Here is a 22,810-nt window from a genome sequence, read left to right on the forward strand (position 1 = left end):
GTTTTTTTGGAAATATACAATAATATTTAAAGTATTTTCCAAATCTTGATTTATGAAGGAAGTATTTTCCAAATCTATGTTTGAGTTAATTAATCAATCGCGGTGTCTTACTATTCAAAAAATTGAATAGAGTGAATCCCTCTTCTTTCAATATCCAACAAATAATCTATGTTTTCCGGGAAAAAAAATATTAAGATTTTCGGTTGTTCAAACAATTTGAAATTTTACAATATATACCAGAAATATTCATCTTTGTAGGCTGTCTTATATATTATTATTATTAGATGGATATATAGATTGGTTACGTCTCCTAAATATGCTAAAGAACAATTTCACTGATATATTCAACCAAATAATTTTAATCGATCTACATTTATGTTTTTCTTCATGAATTCAAATACTTTAACAATAAAATCAATATTTCACGCCTAATACCATAATCAGTTATAGAAATTTCTTCAGCATTTATTTTAATATTTTATTAACTAAACATTTATGGAGAATTTTGTTCCCATAATTTTAAGTTTCTTTGTGATTTTGTAAATATCCGAACTTATTCTACAAGTTATTTTTCTTATAATAAAGCCATCAACTGCTTACTATAATTACCATAAAATCCATATCTACCCAGCTCTTAATATCGAGATCATTATGTCGAAAATAAATCTCCAAATCATGATGGCACCTACCATGATTTTTTTCTGTTTTCCAAATTTTTGTCAATTTTTTTTTAATTTTTCCAATATAATTACAAACAATTAAAAAAACTTTTTAATGTATTTTCAAAAAAAAAAGTTTTGGAATTTTGAAAAAAAAATTAAAATAGGTCTAAGCGGATCTTAAAAGGGCAATATAATTATCATGGTCTAAATAGACAACCTTATTAGATCTTAAAATTTAATAGTTCTTTGCGGTTGAAATTTTAAATGGGACATGTTTAAACAGAGAGGATTTGCTTATTTTAGCATATCTAACCATTGTGACAAAAAAAAAAGCATATCTAACCAAAAATATCAAATATGATTAAGCGAATCTAAAAAAGATTAATATAATTATCGTGGTCTAAATAGACAATTTTATTAGATTTTAAAATTTTATAGCTCTTAGTGGTTCAAGATTTAAATGGAACATGTTTAAACTGAGCGAATTTACTTATTTTAGCATCTCTAACCAAGCATTTGATACATTTGTATTGCATTTTCATAATATAAGTCATCTCACGCTTTTAAAGCGCATATCAAAATCTAGTTTATTCTCTTATAACTGAAGTAAAAAACAATATTTACCTATTTTTAAGTGATTTCTTACATTTTTATTGATTTTTTAACTAATTTTAACTATTTCATTATTGGTTTTTCAAAATATTTCGACATTATTTATTACAAAAATACAAAACAGAACTTATCTATTCTAAATGTTTTATTACAGCTTTTACATTCTTTTTCTAACTATTTCATTAACTGTACTTATGATAATGATCCAACATCATTTATTTGTTGTTACCCATAATAAGTTCACAAATTTGAATCAAATTGCTTTATTCGTGACGAGAACTCAAACCAGTTAACAAATAATTTTTTATTTTGTTTACATAATCATTAGACGAGGGCACCCATGTATCCGCTCGGGTACGGATCGAGTTTTTTGAGTACCTCTTTTTTTAGTTTTAAAATTAAACTCTGTCTAAATATTATAAATTTTTGAACCTAAAAGATATCCAAATAACTTGTATGGTTATAAATATCATTAAATAATTTATTTAAAAAAACTAAAAATTAACATCTGGTCAAGGTGTAGTTTAATTGTTATGTAGTTAGTTCATTAGCTTCAACCAATAACATGAATGCGTAAATGTAAGGCTAAGAGATACCAAATACAGCAAAAAGCAAGACAAAATATTGTTTCTATATCAAAGATATACATAATTGTGATATCGTGGCACAAGGAATGATAACTTTCGGTTATCGTGACCTCGTAGTCAAATACTCAAATAGGTATCAAACATTTTAATATAAGGGAATCTCAACTATACAAACGTTAAAAAAAAAAAAAACCTTTTTCGTCTTTCCCCCGAGGTACTATGGGACACACCTGTATGTTGCAAAAAACCTCCGACGAATAACCACCACACACACATACGTAAATGTTTTAACTCGCACTCCAAAAAGCTTCACTTTCACAATAGGAAAAAAAAATTCATATCATATTGTGAGCCCTACTTCCACTTCCTCCGCCGTATGACGCCGCTCCAATGGTGGTCAAACAATGCTCAACAGAATCATTTTTCATCACATGTCTATTAGAAAACTTGTCGACGATTCTCTTTGTTGGTCTCGCTACAAGATTCTCCCAAGCCTCGTCTGCTTCTTCTTCATTATGTTTCAAGAACACTTCCGTGGCGTCCACATGGTGCATACACGGCTTCCACTTCTTGCTCAGGCGTTGAATCTTTTGTAACTGTCGACAAGCTAATATCTCTGTGTTCTGTTTGATCTTTCTAACCGCTACGTCAAGCATCTTTCTTTGTGTGGCACGGTCCACTAGAGATTCGTACCGTAAGTACTCGTGAAGCTCGGGGACTCCGATAGCTCGTCGTATCCCGACAGAATAATCCGCTTTGGGATCATATACTTGTCTTACTTCATCTAGTAATCCTGCTTCCATCATGCGATCGACACGTTTTGAGACGAAAGCGTTAAGAACTGGTAAGGAAACGTCGACCCAAATGAAACAACATTCGTAGTTGTTTAACAATAGTCCAGACGAATGGTTCGCAAGGGCTTCGATGTATGAGTTTGATCCACCGGCTACTATAGGAAGCTTGTTGTTAGCTGAGAGTGTTGAGATCTCTTGTGACGCAAGGAGAGTGAAGTCGGTGGCCGTTAGGTTTCCATCTTCCGAGTCAAATACCCCGAGCAAGTGGTGAGGCACGCCTCGACATTCTTGAGGTGTCACTTTATTTGTAAGGACGTCGAGGCCCTTGTAAACTTGGATCTTGTCGGAGTTTATGATCTCTGTTTGAAACCGTGTTGCAAGGTCGATGGCGAGACGAGACTTGCCGGATCCAGTGGCTCCCATTACGAAGACGACTTTTTCGCGAGGATGGAGGAAAGAGTTGACGTTGACAATGGATGGTTTGTTTTTGAAGCTCAAGATTGGTTGTACCTGCTTCGGTGCTGAGATTGAGAATTTCATGATGAATTGACTTTTTGCTGGGCGAAAAAAATATATATTTTTGTTGGTTTGTCCTTTTGTAAGACCGCCTCAACTTAAAATCTAGAATTCCTAAACTTTATGCTTCGAAAGATCAGAGCCTTGAGAGAGTGTGTGAGAGAAAATTGTGAAATGTAGAAAATGATTTACATGTTTTTAAGTTTTGAGGTACAAGGAGACTTATATATACCCTTATGACCTTTTAAAAATAGATTTAAAGGCCCCATCTATAAAAAAAATCGGCCTAATAAATTTTTTTTTTTTAGAAATCTGATGGTAATTTGACAAAAACTAAACAAAAATACCATAAGGGAAAACAAAACATCAATTATTTCGTGTATAGAAACTATTTACCATAAAATAAATGCATTTTAAGCATAAGATTAAAAATAACATCAATATATTTAGAAATTTTAAAAAATAAAGATAGATTTCACTGTAAGTAAAAATAAACTATAAATAAATTATTTTCATTTATATACAATTTATATAAATTAATCATTAATTGATATTAAAAACATATTATTACATAAATTTTTATCTTATCATCTCATACAAATTGTGTCATATTTTACACATGCCTAATTCACGACCTAAGAAATTTATTAATTTATCATTTATATTTATTTAAAGTATATTAATTTATTGAGTTTCTACTATATTTACAAAATATAGGTTTGGATATATACCATTAATCCCATTCTCATGTAAGTTAGTGCTAGTATCTAATATTTTTAAAATGAAATTTATATTTTCAAATGTAATATTTTTTTTAATCATATCAAGAACTTATAAAATATCAAAACATAGTTACATAATCATTACAGAAAATACTAATTATTCTTGTACACAAATCATTACACATTAACTTGAATAAGAAAATAATTAATGTACATTTTGTTTCATTTTTTCGTCCGGTCCAGTCTTGAACATTTTGCATATGTTCCTTCTATGAATGCGGTTTGTGTTCTATTCAGATCCAATACACAGACCACACATAGAACTGGAAGTAAGATTGAAATATATATTGATATATCCATTAGTACACATATATTCAGGCGAATGTATGTCACCATGTTTCTTTCTCTTCTCTTTTTTTTTCTTTCTGGGGACTGGGGGCATATGTAAACTTAAATGAGAGATAATTAGAGAAAAAATAAATTTGCTTTTGTTATTATTATAAACACACAAGAAAGACGGTGTTATTTATCTTCCGCCATAATTTGGAGGCTTACGTCATATCGGACGCAAAGCTGTTTCCAAGCTACAGTGGGACACCACAAAAATTCAAGCAATCATTCTTTAACTATAGTATAGTCCCCCACATATTCTATCATCAATTATACACACGAGCGGGGAAATTAAATAACACTGTCCACCTCACTTTTGCTCTGCATGTACAAGGTTGGTCTTTTTTTTTACAAGAAACGACGATTCTATTACTCACACTTAAAGTGGTCTGGTTATCCAGACTAAAACATAACAATCAATAAAAAAACTTTTTTTGGAAAGACTTCAGAGTCCTAGGTAAAGAATCAGAAATTTGATTTTGTACTCGTGGAGTATGAGTAATCTTGAAATTAGGAAAGCATATATGCAAGATCTCTATCCTCTCCTATTCAGTTGTAAAGCTTTGGCCAAACATGGTTATTTAATCATGGCAATCAGATCCATACAATCCGTTCCAAAGCTCTGGCATGTCGAATGTTGAAGCATGTTCTCCATCATCCATCGCAGTGCTTCTACTTCTGAATGCAAGGCAGACTCTCGTTGAATGTAATTTCGTATCCCCATAAGTTGAACCTTTCTAAAACTGTCCATCCAAACCAGGGCCGTGCCTGACTTTTTTGGACCCCCAAGCACAAAATATATTTTTGGCCCTTCAATTACTTATTATGGAAAAACATTAAAATTTATGGGGCAAAGAATCAAACTCCAACCCTTTGTAGGAAAGAATTGAACAAAGACCAATAGAACTAACTAGACTTTGTTAAAAAAATTGGCCCTTAAATTACTTATACACATTAGGGCCCCAAGCATGTGCTTGATCAGCCTATAGTCAGGCACGACCCTGATCCAAACCTATTCACACCCACTAAATTGTGATGTGGATGTCCATGACTAGGGGTGGCCATTCGGGTCGGGTATTTCAGATTTTCGGGTATTTCAGTATAGAGGTGTATAACCGTTCGAACATTTCTGTACTTCGGGTCGGATTCATGTATTTTTAGCTCGGATTCAGTTATTTCGGAGCAGGTTCGGATATTTAGATTTTGAAAAAAAAAATTAAAACTAAAATTTCATTTTTCAAGTTTCTTGTATTTAAAAATATAACTTTCACTTAACTGATTTTTTATTTTTAATAGATTAAATGATTAATAGATTTGGACATAACATTTTAAAACTAAAAAGATACTAATTTGGTTATTGTTTGTAAATTTCAGATGTAACTTTTGTTAATTCTTGAAACAAAAAACTTGACATGCATTTTAAGTGAATAGCAAATTATTTCCTCCATAATTATATGTATATTAAATGAGCTTAAAGTATGTGTAGTATCAATATAAATATTTTAAAAAAAACGAGAGATATAAACTAGAAATATAACGTTACTAATACGTATATTCGGTTATCTTCGAATATCCATTCGGGTTTGTATATTACCCGTTCGGGTTCGGATATCCAATCTCCTTATTCAATACCCGTTCGGGTATTTAGCTACTTCGGTTCGGAATCCGGTTTAGGTTTTTTGGATCGGGTTCGGATACGGGTTCGGGTATCGGGTAAATTGCCCTTCCCTATTCATGACCCATATAACATGAAAATATTACCCAAGCTTAAGACTTGTGGTTCCTCAATACTGTGATCTTGTATAACTGTTGGGACCATCTCATTTGCATTGAACCAGGCTTGACACACACTCTCTGCATAGTGAATTAACTCTAATGGATCCTTGTCTATCCTCCTAAAACATTTGTCATTTCGGGTCTTCCAAATATACCAGATGACACAAGGATAAGGATCCCTATCTAAATTAAATCTAGTTCGACAATTATGTTCTTTCTCTAGAAGAGATAATTCATAGTAGTGTAAATACTCGGTAACCGAAAGATATTTGGACTTGTTGGTGTCGCTGATAGGGACCAAGCTAGTAAGCTGGCGGGCACTCGAATATGACATGAGCGACATATTCTTCTAGTTCTCTACAATGTGGACAGTAGTTATCGCATTTCATATTACGCCGTATTAAATTTTTCGTTACTGCCACATGACCTGTTATCAATTACTATATAAGATGGCATATTTTCTGAGGCGTTTTTATCATCCAAGCAAAGGCTTGGAGCTTACTAATACTTGGCTCCTACACCTCTTTTTCTTCCTCAGCTTTTAACAAGTTTCAAACTATCTAATATCCAGATTTAACCGTGTATTGGCTATTCGTAATGTATTTTCAATATAATGTATCACGGCGATAAGTTTACTTATGGTCAAACTCCTTCTGAAAGATATATCAGCATGGCTAACATAATCCACTAGTAATCCAACATTCCATTTCTTGGAACGAAAGGAGTAAGTTATTTTGTGTGTTCTTTTTCAACCAAACTAAAAGATATTTTTTTTTCTTCCTAACAAATTAAATGAAAGTAGTGGTATTACAATCGCATAAATAAATCACAATCACATCATAATTTCAATTAGTGGTATTTTAAGAAAAGCCTGAATATAACCAATATTTTACATTGGAGAAGCCACAACTTAGCCTGAAATAAAGCATATAACGATGTTAGTGAGTAGTGACCACCTAAATGGAAAGAAAGTGATCAGATGATAATTACTTAATTAGTCAAACCACCAGTTAAAAGATAAGTTATCGTTAATGATGTTAACTGAATTTAACGTCAACTATCACTAGGATTTATAATAGCGGAATAATTGTTTTTTTTTGGTTCATCTATTAACAATTTGGAATATTTGATTTTTTTTGTTCATCTATTAGGATTTTGTAAACCAAATTAGTGACTCTATATCTCCATGTATATGTGAACGACTTGAATCGGTTATCTCTAAACACTGTATACAAAAAAAACTTCTTGTATTTGATCTGAAATATATGTATAATCGTAAAAATACGGAATCTTTTTTACATCTTCGAATCTCTTCGAAATATATTGCACAAACAGATCTTCGATTAATTATTGACAAAATAAGCCTTTTTCAAAAAGAAAAAAACAAATTATTAACAAAATAATTGAATATGATTAAGTTTTTGTAGAATAATGATAACGGACTCTAATATCATTAACTGTATATATATAGCAAATCACTTTAAGCGATGTTTTAAGACAGCATTAATGAAGTTACCATTTTTAATGCATATAAACGTTGTGGTTTGACTCCTGATAACATTATTATACTCGTTTTAAAGTGGCAAAGTGGCAATATTCACTAACTCATCATCTCGAATAATTGGACACTGTTGCTTTTAACAAACTGGACATTGGTGTTCAGAAAAAAAAAATGTCTCTATCTCACAACTCTCAACTCCGTTTCTGTTAGCGTTTAATGTACACGCCCCCTCACTCTATCTCTCTACTTTGATCATTAAGACAAACCTTAACATACAAAATATGTTATTGATTATAGTTTAAAAAGATTGTTTAAGCTGTACAGATTCACTAAGGGGGTGTATTAAATATGAAATTTGAAGTGATTTGATTTTTAATGAATTTTTAAATGATTGTAGGATAATCTGAGAATTTGACGTGATTTTTGTTAAATAACTTTAGAGTCCTATATAAAATCATGGGATTTGGATTTTTATTTTTATAACTAAAGAACTCATTTCAAACACTCTAAAAACAAGCATTTTAAAATCTCTAGCATAAATTTTGTTTAATAACAATGGATTTCAGAGTGTTTTATAAAATAACAAGTTAAAATCCATGTTTGAATAACAGTAGATTTATCATTTTAATACAAATCATCTCAAACTCCAAATTGAATACATCCCTCTAAATAAGTTTGATCGCCTAAACCTTCTCACATGCATTACTATTGTTTCAGAAATCAGAAATTTCACTAGTAGTTTTATTTATTTCTGGAATCTACAATCTATAGGCATCAGCGGTGTGACTATAACGCTTTACATTCAAAACGTACTCTGCTAGTCTGCTTCCTTCTAACATGAGAGATCTGCACCAAAAACTCGCATCTGAGCATAGAGCGTTTTAGGCGCGGAGCGAACAACTCTCTAGTACCTCAGTTACGAATAAACATCCTCCTTGTTTAGCAAAAAAAAGAAAAGAAAAAAGAATAAACATATTCCTTGCATGAGCGGATAGATTACATATTAATGAAAGTTGTGAGAGAGGCACTAAGAGCATGATTATTGGTGGTCCTTGCTCTTGGGTCCTTAATACACATATATTTGTATGTATATATTATATACGCATATATAATATATACATACAAATATATGTGTATTAAGGACCCAAGAGCAAGGACCACCAATAATCATGCTCTAAGGCCTCTAAAACTCATTTCACTCCGGTTATAGTTAAAAACAAAAGTGGCTTTGTTTCATTCATTGGTCAGCGTTTACATATGACAATTATAACTATTAGACCAAGTTGATTTTATAAGTAGCGTACCTAGCGTTCACATAAATCATATATTACATACAACTTTATTAAAAGTAAAAGTTAATTCAAATTTTATTTTTGATTATACTTAACAAATTTTTATCTTTGTTAGGTGCTAGATCCAATCCAAACATACAAATTAATAACCTCTTGCGATTTTTAGATCAATATTTGATAAATTTTAAAATATTGTGACGGAAGTAATCTTTTCTCATGCGTAGATGACAATTAACAACGTTTTCTAATGCTAAAATAACTAGTTTTCTATTACAAAAAAATATAATAAGGGTCTGACTGGTTCAACCGCAGCGGTTGCGGCTGCGGTTGCGGGAGTTTACGGATGCGAGTGGTTGCGGTTTCTAACGATTTTAAGAGATTTGTACGACTGGTTCTGGGGTTAGAAATTGGTGCATTTGCGGGATACTTATGACTGGTTAACTACCAAATGCAGCAACGGTTAAATAATAAATTAACAATATTTACATTGTATATAATTATAAAAATATCAAAATAATAATATGATAATAAATATAAATTTTATATTTAGAAAGTTATAGTTTAAATTTTTTAAAAATATAGAAAATATTTTTATTTTAAAGTTTTATAATATTAATTAAAATATAATAGATATATTTTAGAATTTTTATAATTCCAATTTAATTTTTTTTTTTTTGTATTTATATTGTTTTGGGAAAAAATAAATTTTTTTTATTCTCCCGCAACCGCAAACTCTAACTGAAACCAGCTTTTGAATTTATGAGGTTCATAGCAATTTGGAGCGGTTTGAGCGATTGTTACAAAACGCCAACAACCGCTACCAACCGCAAAAGCTGCGTTTGCGGGTGGTAGCGAGAAAACCAGTCATACCCTAAATCTAATATGTGAGTGAGTTTTACTTCAAGACACTTTACTTTTCTTTCAAATAGAAGAAGAGAGACTTACATATAAAGACACATTATGACTTTTCTTTTCTTTTAAAGACACATTGTTTGTTTGGCACACTTTGTGTGGACAGGTGTTTTTTTTATGACATAAATGCTCTTGGTTTTGTGTAAGTAGAAGAATGTTTTTTTCAAGAAACCAACAGCAAAGTTAACTAAATTTCCGCGTGGTTGCAATAAATGCAACATTTATTATTAAAAAGATTGGTATATAGATTTATGTGAATTGTGTTAATTTGGCCATCGGTTCCGTTTTGAAAAAAAAGATTTAATGGTGGTTGTGAAGTTCTGGGTTTGAAGTTTTGTTAATTTAGTTTTAGAGTTTTAACATTTATCTGATAGATCTTTCTTCTGGTTTATAAACAAAAAGTATATGAGAAAAATATATTTGTACACTACGAAAAGAAACACCAACGTTTGCAAAATGCAGAAACTATCATCTTACATGAATCTCGTTATTTACCAGAGCATGGAAAACACATATGAGATCTTCACTGTTATCCATATCTTATCTGACCACCTTTTATCTGACCATTTCGCACTTGACCCCAAGTCTCATGACCACAACGACCACATCCACATAACTGTCGTCCACACCAATCACACCCACACATCCTTTATCCACATCACGAGAGTTCGATGTAGCGTCGTCCTCTCCACACCAAAGCTCGGACCTGCTCACCATCGTTGTCCCTACCTCTCGTCCAGCTTCTTCCTCCCTCTCCCAAAACATATGAATCTTGTAAATAACCAAAGCATAGAAGACACATGTGGAATCTTCACTGTTATCCATATATCATCTGACCTCCTCTTATCTAACCACTTCGCACTTGATTTCAAGTCTCATGTCAACAATGACCACATCCATACAACTGCCGTCCACACCGATCACATCCACACATCCTCTGTCTGCATCACGAGAGCTCGATGTCGTCGTTCTCTCCACATTGGAGCTAGGACCTGCTCACCATCGTTGTCCCTACCTCTCGTCCAGCTTCTTCCTCCTCCAAGACATATGAATCTCGTAAATAACCAGAGCATAGAAGACACATGTGGAATCTTCACTGTTATCCATATCTCATCTGACCACCTCTTATCTGACCACTTCGCACTTGATTCCAAGTCTCATGTCCACAATGACCACATCCACACGACTGTCGTCCACATCCACACATCCTCTATGTGCATCACGAGAGCTCGATGTCGTCGTCCTTTCCACATTGAAGCTCGGACCTGCTCACCATCGTCTTCCCTACTTCTCCTCCAGCTTCTTCCTCCCTCTCCCAAGACACTCTCCACTGAAACTGCAGCCTCGACGACGTAAGTCCTTGTCGTGTCCCTTTTCGATTCTTCTCAGAATCTCGCTTCTCGTACGCGCCACTGAAGCGATGACAGAGGTGGTGCAGAGCTTCATCAGTGTCCATCTCCATCACAGAGATCTGTCATCATCCATATCCATGGCAAAGTTGATATCTTTTATCACGAAAGAACACGACGGTGAACACGACTGTCTCAGAAAGTGACAGAGAAGACGACAGTGCTTTGGTTCAATTGTAATTATCCAAGATTGTAGATGAATATGAAAGATTGTTTTTAGGATTAGGTTAAGAGAAAGGAGATCTGGAGATTTTGAGTTATCGATGGAAAATATATAAAAAAATTAATGTTTTTATAATTCATTATTTATTCAAACACGTTGATATCTAGTTCAAGGCAAATTGGACAAAGTGAATTGGGAAAGTGTCTTCCAAACCTAAAGTGTCTAAATTGGTAATTGGAAACACAAAATGTGTCATTGAGTGTAAACTTTTCATAGAACAATGAATAATGTAATACTAATATATATATTTTTGAAGTAATTTTATTTAAAATTTAATATAGAAAATGAAAATAAATTAGAATTGAAGATTATCTTTTCTTCTACTAGATTGTATTATTTTATATTTTTTAAAAATCGGTGGTCTACGTCAACTCGTGTTCGAGTAGTCATGGTGTTTCATTACACTTGATTAGTGCCCTCGACATACCGTGCTTCCTCGCATTTCTTTATTAATGCTCTCGTTTAAAATTATATTCAACAAATATCGTAAAATGGAGCATAATAATTATCTTATGAACCGTCAAAGCCTCAAAGGAGTGGTTCTAGTTACATAGGTTACTTGCTTTAATTAAGCTTATCTTATAACTCATGGTTTGTATTCCACCTCGAGAGTGATTATCATTCCCCCTCGTTCGATTAACCGTTTTTTTTTTAACGTCTGATTAATTATGCTATTACAACGATGAAAAATGTTACATAGACGTTTTTACAGTCGACAATTCTAACATCATATGAGAATGTATATCTGACTACATCACTCGAGCTGTCCTATAAAATCCATGTTCGATGATACATCTTTGCACTATGCTGAAGACTTCTTATAACCCTTTTTTTCTTCAATAATCTGTATAATTTACGTTTTTTTTGGGTTTGAACCCCAGACCTCCTGATATAAAAGTATTAATGAACCTTTAATTAAACCACTGGACTAAAGAGCTTCCACATTAGTCGCTTCTTTCTTTATAATTCTAAAATAAATTGTTGTAAATTTATTTTGGTTATTATTCTTTATACAATAAAGGAAATGGAAACACAAATCAGGATTCGTTAATGATGAACTCAAGTTATGGTTCAAATTTGAATGGCAACAAAAATCTGATTGTCCATTTCAAACATATAAAAACATCGAAACTCCATTCTTTTAGCCAATACCTACTTCATCATAAATTTCAACTTTTATTTGTTCAGTTTAATATTAACCAATAATACTCCTAACTAGTATAATATGTGACAAATTTTCTAGCTGAGTTTATTATTTATTTTTAATAAACCACTAGTAAACCCCAATAACTCAACTATAACTTTTTGGTAGTATTCATAATAATGTATAAACTATTATTATTAAGGATAATTTTTATCTTTCAGTTAACACAAAAATAACGTTGCATACACTTAAGTTTTGGTAAATTTCTTGATACCATTTGGAAAATTCAAGAGAAAAAAAATTCATGTTTTGTTCAAGAATATAGCTAGGTATGGTTTTATTAAATAAAAATTTTAAATTTATTGATCATAAAAAAAAAATATTTATGTACATCTAAAAGAATAGAAGAAAGACAGATTGAACTCTTGACACTACCCCATGTGAGCACTAAACCAGAGCTGAAGTAGACCTGCATGCTAGTTTCAGCTTCTCATAATATCTTGTAGACGATATCCTTTACCGGATTTTTTTGTCAATAAGTCTCGAAAGATGCTTCACTGGGCGAGCTACCTGAGTATGCTGACGCTCATTCCTTTCCCTTCAAATATAATAGACCGCCACTTGAAAAGATAACATCAACAGAATTAACCTCAGCCTGTCATGAGTAGTTGCAGCAACCCGAACCACATTTTTGCCCCAATCCGGAGAGGGATGAGGCTGCAGTAGAGTTCCTATCACTTGTACCAAAGAGTGTATGTGTAAGGGCAATCAAAAAAACAGATGGTCTCTTGTTTCCTCTCTCTCTCTCCACAGAACGGACAACCTTGAACCACCCCCCATGCTCGCATTCTGACGCCGGTAGAGAATCTGTCCTTGACGGCAAGCCAAGTGATGAAAGCATATCTAGTTTAACCTTTCTAACCTTTCTCTTTTTGATAAATTTATAATTTTTTCTATGATTCTCTTACTTTCGTTATGTTTTAGTAGACCAATTGTTAAACTGGGTATTTTAGTTAGTATATAGTATGGTGATATTGATTTTAATATTGTTTCATTTCTAAGTTTTTAACCTTTATTTATGTTCAGTGCATAATTCTTAGAGTAGTTAACTAGTTATCTGATCTATAGTGAATTGTGAACCGACGAAGTGATGAATCCTTTTCATGAACTACTACTTGGTGAGTAAAGGAAAAAATAATTTGCAGAGTACAGTTATTAATCTTAAATTTCTCGGTTTAATGCTAATCTTAAACTTAAAATAACTAACAAAAGTTGAGTCTATCAGGTTTTTATATTTATAACTTATTCGATGAATATACCTTAGTGTTTTGAGGTTAAAAACTCATTCAGTGAACCCTATTTGCTGAGTTTGCATGCTTATGTATATTTGCAAAATTTCCAAAATGGCTTAACTTCATTGGTTTATTGCTTTGAAACCAATTTTTACTCTTTTGTTTACTTTTCTGCATCAAAAACTCAAAATCCTTTTGTTTTCTCTTAGCTTTACTCAATTTTTATAGATTCGAGCTTTGCATACCGTAATACTCAGTAAATTATATAAATAATGTTAATTAAGGGATTCCTCTAAACTAACTACGAATTAAATTAAAATTTTCCTAATTAAGAGATCCAACAATATATAATTCTTTTAGTTAAAAATACACATTTTCTTTGTATTACTTTTTTACTTACTTTTTAAAAGAATTTGGGACCTAAATCCTTAATTTTCCATCACATAATGAACAATATTTGTAGAAATATTTTTAGTCTTATATATAAACTATGAAATCTGGTTTATGAATAACATAGAATATAATTTATCATCAATTGTGAAGATTAAAAGAAAAAACTTACATAAATCTTCATGTTAGTACATGCAAAACCATCAAATGTGGATTTTCATAAAATGGCTCAGTATGATATAAGTATGTCTCAGTACAGTGCAAAGAGAACTCTAAGATATGAATCATCTTATGTAGAATTTTCGGTTGTAGATTTAACTTCTGATATTTTTCGTAATTTGTATAAATCAGTGTTAATAAACATACAAATCTTTTTGCGTCATATTTTTCTCCACCCACCGTTAGTTATATTGCTAATAGTGTACCTAAAAGTAAAAGGATCGCGAAGAAATGTATTAGTTATACGACTAAGGTACCAACTTTGGTTATAATACTTTTTGACAAAGAAATTTGTTATAATAATTATATTAATTAATTGAATGCACAAAAAAGAAAAAAGAAGCGCTGGAAAAGAGCCAAATGATCACATCATACGTGGAACAACACAATCTAAGCAACATATAAGTAGTGATGGTGATAGTATCGATATTTAAGATGTGTGTGTGTGTGTGTGTGTGGACTATGAATTTTTCACTCTCTAGATCTCTTGATTTGTTAAATGTGACCTTACGATGAGTAACACTATTTACAAAACAACAAATGTGATGAAATAATCTAATTTTTGGAATCCCAACAGAAATGAAATCGAGCCAAATTTGGTGTTTGGAAATCTCTTTTTTTTGTTCTACTTTAGCTTTCATCACCAGCCACAATACCAAAAACAATATTCCCTCTTCTTTTGCAATGTACTATATTTTAGGAAGTTCTGATGTTTTAATACATAAGATGTTTTTATTTTTTTAGTAATTTTTTACTTTATTAAAATTGTGTAACCAATAATATTTTGTTTTTTATTTGTAATTGGTTGAATAGTTTTTAGTTTATATTTTAATGATACTTTTAGAGGTTCGCAGATCTGGTGACGAGGTCCTTCTCTGGAGCCACGATGAGGTGGGTTAACGGCATTAGAGCGTGGAGTCGGCTTTTTGGGTTTCGTGCCCAGGTCTATTTTTCCCTCTTGATCTGGTCCTTGAAGGAAGCAAGCGGCGGAGTCTTGTTGCTCTGTCTCTACGGAGGTCTTCGCGCTGGTGTCTTAAATCTTGTTTTCTCTTGTGGGTGACCGGGTTTCTTGTTGCTGTAGAGAAGAGTGACGAGGGGATATATGTTGCAGTCGCTCCGAGGAATCCTGGGTCGGCGGATGTTTACTTTCTTCGTCAAAGAGCGCACCAGACGTTCTTCTACTCGGTGGCACGTGCAGGATTGTGTGCTGCTGTGTGGTGGCGCGTCATCTTTGGTTCCGGCGTGTGCTGTGTGTTCGTGGGCGTAGGTGCTTTAAAGTCCTAGGCAAGTTGTTCTCGGATGGGCATAATCTTTAAGAGCAGATTATCAGAGATCCCAAAATTACCGGATTTCGGTTTTCAGTTGAACTTGGTTCATTCTTTTGCAGCAAGCGGTTGGTACTAACTTGGCTGAGCCTCCGGATATCGATTTTGGGTTGTTGTGTTTGCCCCTGTTTAGGCTAGATAGAGTTTGTGTTTAGGTTTAGGTTTTTGTTTTCATTCATCTGGTTCTTGTTTCCTTTGTAATTATGTCAAAAATATGAAAATTTGGTAATAATATCTTTATATTTGTATCCAAAACAACAAAAAAAATAATATTTTTTTTATATTTTTAGCATATAAAAATATAAAAAAACGTGCATAGTAGAAGAGTCCATTGGGATTGGTTTTAAAAAGACATGTTACACTGCAAAATCATCTCAGTTTCCTGACGTTGAAACTATTCGTTGATGAAGCCACGAGTGGTTTTGTGAGTTACTCAGACTCTTAATGCTTTTAGGAAGTAGACTTTTCTTCCTCTTTACGCCCTTGGAATATCCGGCAATGGAATCTTTTAAACCTACACACAAAGATTGAAACAATCAGTTTGGGAATCACATATTCACATTATGTCTTTTCATGGCTTTTTCTTCTTCTTTACCTCTTGCTCAGGAATTTAAATCCTCCCTGTCTTCCCTCGTACATCATCTTGATCAACATTCATCAACTGTAGGACGAATACAGTCGTGTCTGAAATGTTAGAATTTGTACTAAAGTTTGATATCTATGAATAATAATTTTTGTTTGTTTAGTAAAATTATTTGCGTATAACTTATAAAATTTATTAATTATTTGTGAGATATTAAAAATTAAGTTCATTATTAAAATAATATTATCTTGGAAATTTTAAATTTACTATTATTTCTATACAATTTAGAATTGAGGCAGGTTTATTTTTTAGGTTAATTGAGGATAAATATAGGGATTTTGATTTTAAATCTAATTTTTTTATAGCCATGAATATCAAAATTTATTATTTTATTTTATTAATATTGCTTTATAAATATATGGATGTATATACACACTCCCAAAAAATATATGTATCTAATTTTGAAAAAGTCGCCTTCTATATTTCTATATAATTTTACACTGCTAATTAATCCATTTCTTATTTCACACCACTTGATCCTAATTATTTTAAAAGTAAGAATCTGAGAAATGTTAATCAAAAAGAATCTGAGAGATGTTAGATTATAGTTAAAAATAGCTATTTTATAACATTCTACAAAGTTTACACTACAATTTTATAAAAACATATGTGCGTGTTGTCGTTGACTTCGAAATTTTATTTTTATTTAACAAAATTCGGTGTATATTTAAAATTTTGGTCAATAGAGATATACATGTCAATTTGCTTTCAAGCGACCACCGATCGTGTACAAGGGTACGGTGCATGTATGGATGGGTTCGCGGATCAACCCGCAGCGTTGATTCAAAAACTCGACCCACGTAATCTGCAAAAAACTTTCATATCCGCCAAAACCCATGGATAAATAATAATTATTTTAATTATATAATAATTATTTTAAAAATATTTTAAAAATATATTTATACTAAAATCATACAATATTTATGCTATTTTATATATTTTTAGGAAAAATTTTTTTTTTAAATAAAAAATCTTGTTTTTTTTAATTTATGGGTTGGCGATTATCCACGACTCAAATTCGGCTGACTCACACCCGTCCGCTTAAAATATTTTCAATCCATACCCGCATCCATGATTCAAAATTTTCAAATTGTTTGACCCGCATCTGTCCCGCAGCGGGTCAAACGGGACGGAACCCGTGGGCAGTGATTAAAATTCCCAACTCTATGTGTATGCATATCGAAATTTGTAATACAAATAGAGTCGTTCTTGGCGTATAGAGAGGAATTTAGCAATGTCACAAACAACTTAATACATAAATATATAAGGAATTTTTTTTTTGAACATTAATATACAAGGGATTTGAGAAGGTTTTGTTTTGGTAAAAGATTTGAGAAGATTTGTCCCAACTCCCAATATTAGTTCATTACTAAATATTATATAATAGTAACAAAAAATGTATATTATTAAAAAAAATTGTAAAAAACTATGTATATTAATTAATTACGAACATCTTAACTCCTTCATTGTCGTTAGGGATTAATTTTTCACTTAAAAGAATAAGTTAAACTATTTCTACGATATCGCGGGATAATATCATATAAATATTTGGTACGTAAATTTTATATTTATTTAAAATTTATGATAATTTTGATAAGTTAAATTTGTTGATAAAAAATCGATAGAGAACTTGTGATTGGTTGATAATGGAAGAACACCATTAAATTTTATTACATTATATTAATCATCTTAACATATGCATTTGATAATTATAAAAAAAATTAAGAAAGAAAAACTACAATATATGAGTTGTGATATATTTGTAGTATCTATGTCAAAATTCAGAAAATAATAAGTTTGAAAAGATTTTACTATATTAAAGATTGGATCAAGTAAAATATTTAGAATTCTATCCTTATCATTGTTTTTACTTATTTAATAAAATTCAAATAATAGTATAAATTTATATTGATGACTCATTAGTCAAAATGATATGAACATGACAAATAAGCAAAATTATCTAAAATCATGAAGAACATGACATATACGCAATTACTTCAATCAAAATTATATGAACATGACAAATAAACAAAATTGTCTAAATTTATGGTAGGGGTGGGAGTTCGGGTATCTGTTCGGGTTCGGGTCGGATATTTCGGTATAGAAGTGTAGAACCCGTTCGGGTATTTCTGTACTTCGGGTCGGGTTCGTATATTTTTAGTTTGGGTTCGGTTATTTTGGATCGGGTTCGGATATTTAGATTTTGAAAAAACAAAATTAAATTTTCATTTCTCAAATTTCTTGTATTTAAAAACATAACTTTCACTTAACTAATTTTTTTATTTTTAATATATTAAATGGTTAATAGATTTGGATATAATATTTTGAAACTAAAAATACATTAATTTGGTTATTGTTTTTAAATTTTGGATGTAACTTTTTGTTAATTTTTGAAATAAAAAATTTAACATGCATTTTAAGTGAGTAGCAAATCATTTTCTCCGTAATTGTATGTATATCATATGAACTTAAAATATGTGTAGTATCAATATAAATATTTTATGTAAAATGAGAAATGTAAACTAGAAATATAAGGTTAATTATACATATGTTCGGTTATTTTCGGATATCCATTCAGGTTTGAATATTATCCGTTCGGGTCCGGATATCCAATCTCACCTAATTCAATACCCGTTTGGATATTCTGCTACTTCGATTCAGATTTCGGTTTGGATTTTTCGGATCGGGTTCGGATACCACTTCGCATATCGGGTAAAGTGCCCACCCCTAATTTATGGAAAAGATGACAAAAGATCAAATTTACTTCTTAATAATAGTATAGATAACTAAGCATATCTGCTTGTTTGTGTGCACAAAATTATTTGATGAGCCTTATTCTTAAAGGATTTTCATAGAGAGTTTCTCAAAAAAGTTTTTCAATATTATAAAATCAAAACCAATAGAAAAGGAAAAGAAGAAGAGAGAATTGGTGAAATAACCAAAACAGAAAAACAAAATTAAATTTTTAGAGAGAATGTAGAGTGAAATAGGAAGAGAAATAATGGGAATTAACCGGGACTTATAGCTCTAGTGGCAAAGGGCTTACAGCTGTGAGTACCGCCACCTGGGTTCGGATCCCGGCCACTGGAGAATTAACATTTCGGCATCGCCAGGGATAGAAAACCGACACGTGGCAACACGTGACTAGTCTGGATCCCTTCTGTGGGGCCAGGATACCTCTGTATAATTCAAAAAAAAAAGAAATAATGGGAATTTGATTATTTTCTTATTTGTTTTGTTTTCTTTGTTGGTTATAGGGTGCAATTTCCCAGTGGAAAAATAAGAATATCATTTGAAAAACTTAAGAAAACCATAAAACATTTATAACTCTTCTATTGGTTCAGTTTTTATTTGAAAAAAAAACAAAAAAAAACTATATATTGGAATACTAATATTTTTGAGAATATTAGAAAGTTATTTCATGGATTGATATGCTCTTGATCAGCATAACTGCATTGTTTTATATCTTTTTGCTGTACTTTTTCGTTTGGTTTCAATGGTACAAAACATATAAAACTGAAAAAGAGTCCATAGCGGTAGGTTTAAATTATAGATAATGTATAAGCATAATGTGGAAGGTAGAGACAGCTAACTGAACAAAAGCTTCTCAAATATGGATCAGTCAATATCATTTAAAAGTTGGTAGGTAAAAAAAAAAAGAATACCAAATAATCATCATTTTAACATTTTGGGCTATTCTCCTACTCTGTTATAACTTAAAAACTAATTCTTTTTGCCTAAATGTGTAGTGATAATTACAAGAACATAAGAATATTAACCCCTTTTTTTTTTTGAACACCAAGAATATTAACCCTAAAAGTGAGGAAGGGACGTGTTCTTATCCGCCATTGTTTTTACTTCAATTATTTCACAACTTTTTTTTTTGAAACTAATTATTGTACAACTTTCACGTATGAAATTAATGCAATTTCATCTTTTTTAATTCAAATTTTAAACGACAGTTAAACATCAAATATGAAGCTTTATCGAGATACGAGACAAAAATGTGTCTCTTCATATCTTAATACTCTTTTCTCTAAGATTCTCTTTGCTGCAGGAAAATTAACAAAACAAAACTATCTCGATAAATATTAGCGTATAAAAAACATTCATAAGTAGAAAGAGTCCACTGGGATGAGCCCTTTAAAGAAAAAAACGACAAGTTACACTGCAAAAACATCTCAACTTCTTGACGTCGAAACTGTCGTTTGATGAAGCCCACAAGTGGTTTAGTGAGTTACTCGGACTCTTTATGCTTTTTGGAAGCAGACCCTTCTTCCTTACTCTTCTTCTTCAGCTTACCCTCTCTTCGCTCTCTCTTCACTCCCTTCGATTTATCCGGCAATGGAGTTTTTCCAACCTGCAAACAAATAGATTGAAACAATCAGTTTGTGTATCTGCAATGCACATTATGTGCTTTCTTTCTTTCTTTCTTTACCTCTTGCTCAGGAATAAAAATCCTCCCTCTCTTCCCTAGTACATCATCTTGATCCACATTCTTCACCTGCACAAGAAACAAAGATTGTTTCACTTGGTTGTTCGTTTCTACCAAATTTTAAGGCAATGTTAATTGTACCTTCTTCTTGGGCTTATCTTTAGATGATTTCATAGCTTCTTTCCTTAGGCCTTCGTTGGGAAGACGATTACGGCGGATAACCAGGTCCATGGATGGACCTACTTCAACAAGCTCTATTCTAGGCACGATGGACCCTGACTTTTTTAGCTTAATAGCGCAGTGAGTAAGGAAAACCTTAGTTGGTGATATCGCTGAGCATATGTAAGCACGGTCTAATCCAGTAAGGTTTAGATTATCGACGACCTGCAGACAAAACAATTCAACTTCTTTCAGGTTCTGTGATAAGCAAAATACACAATCAAGAAAATACAAATAATTCACCTCGCCACGGAAGAGATCAGTGAGGACTTCTTTAAGCTGCTTCAGCTCTGGTACATTCTCAAAACCTTCTCCGGTAAAGCAAATGAAAGGCTTTGATCCTTCATGAGGTGCTATCTTCTTGTCGTAGGAAAACGACAGGAGAGATTTAAAGTTGTCAATCCCAACTTCTATGAGATCATAGACATGGTGATCGTACATTCTTCCGAGCACAAGATTGTCAGGTCGTTTCTTTGTGTGAGAGCCATACTGCAACGTAGCATAGCATCCACCAAACCAATGGTAAGACTCAAACTAAGATTGCAATTCATACATAGACAAGATGACCATCTATGATAATTACAGAATCAAAATCTAATGCAGAGACATGTCATTTGCCAAAGATAGCCAATAACAGAACAAGCTTAAATTGTGCTAATTTTACACCATAAGAAACGTTCATAAAGACTAACAAGACAGCAGCAGGAAGCCTTATAATGAACCAAGAACACAGGATAGAACATATTAATGTACAATAATCAAGAAACAATATGAAATGTTGTTACAGCCACAAAACAAAGCTGAAACAGCTTACCGCGAAAATGCTACAATCAGTTTTTTGAGAGAAGAACTCCAAAGAGGTTTCACCACCACTCTCAAAGGGTCTAATATTCTCATTCCTCCTCGAGTACTTAATGGCACCTCCCTTCTTCAAACGGTACAGCTCCATCAGCACAGAGCTAAGCGTAGCGCTTGTCTTCGTTCCATGAAGTATCAATGTCTTCTTCCCATTTTCTACCTGCACACAACCAATCACATACAAAGTTAATAACTTTCAAGCGATTCTTCACAAATTCTCAATAGATAGCAACACAAGAATCAAAACCCATGATTCAATTCTCTTTTGTGTAATGAGATCGAAGAAGACTTACCAGCTTCGGAGCTCGCTTCTCGAGTACACGCTTCGCTTTGTGGGTCTTGGGAGTTCGTATTTCCATCATGACTGGTAATTTTCCGGCGACTTTCCAACAAAGCGACGGCTCCGAGAAGAAAGGGGGAGGAAGAGGTTTTTCGATAAGAGCCTCTAGGGTTTTAAGTTCTAGCAACTTATATAGAATTGTAATCTAGCCCCTATGATTTTATATGTATTTTAATTTAGTCCAAGTCCTTTGTTTTATACATTTGAGACCCAAAAGTTCCAGTAGGTCGACGATGGGTTCAAATAAAGAATTGACGGCCCATGAAACTTTTAGGCAATTCATATTTGGACATAGCAAAAGTATGCATATCACGGCCCAAATTATCCGCACATGTTGCAATGCACCGCTTGGGTTAAGCCGTTAAAGGACAGATATGTAACAAAGGAAATGAATCCCTGATTGCACTGCGGCACATATAATTCACGTACTACGGACGACTTCCGTTTTTCCAACGGACCACGGACCACGGCTATAACAAAAAGCCAAACATTATGAGCTCCCAAACATTTATCCTTCTTTTATCTCTAGCTTTGTTGTACATACCCATA

At 32.4% G+C, this 22,810-nt stretch overlaps 2 protein-coding genes across 2 annotated transcripts; both read right to left on the bottom strand.

Moving 5' to 3' along the window:
- Positions 1–571: 571 nt before the first annotated feature.
- LOC117127968 (adenylate isopentenyltransferase 7, mitochondrial-like) lies at positions 572–9,324 on the bottom strand. The gene has a single exon (XM_033279119.1). It carries the CDS (start codon positions 3,193–3,195, stop codon positions 2,197–2,199), a length of 999 nt encoding a protein of 332 aa, XP_033135010.1. The 5' UTR covers positions 3,196–9,324; the 3' UTR covers positions 572–2,196.
- Positions 9,325–20,401: 11,077 nt separating this feature from the next.
- LOC103832323 (ribosome production factor 2 homolog) lies at positions 20,402–22,429 on the bottom strand. Its single transcript, XM_009108306.3, has 6 exons — positions 22,215–22,429; positions 21,878–22,081; positions 21,307–21,552; positions 20,986–21,228; positions 20,848–20,913; positions 20,402–20,769 (listed from the first exon to the last, which is right to left on the bottom strand). The coding sequence occupies exons 1-6, from the start codon at positions 22,281–22,283 to the stop codon at positions 20,647–20,649; spliced, it is 951 nt and encodes a 316-aa protein (XP_009106554.1). The 5' UTR covers positions 22,284–22,429; the 3' UTR covers positions 20,402–20,646.
- Positions 22,430–22,810: the final 381 nt, after the last annotated feature.

This window comes from Brassica rapa, chromosome A01 (genome assembly GCF_000309985.2).
Source record: "Brassica rapa cultivar Chiifu-401-42 chromosome A01, CAAS_Brap_v3.01, whole genome shotgun sequence".
Taxonomy (NCBI): Eukaryota; Viridiplantae; Streptophyta; class Magnoliopsida; order Brassicales; family Brassicaceae; genus Brassica; species Brassica rapa.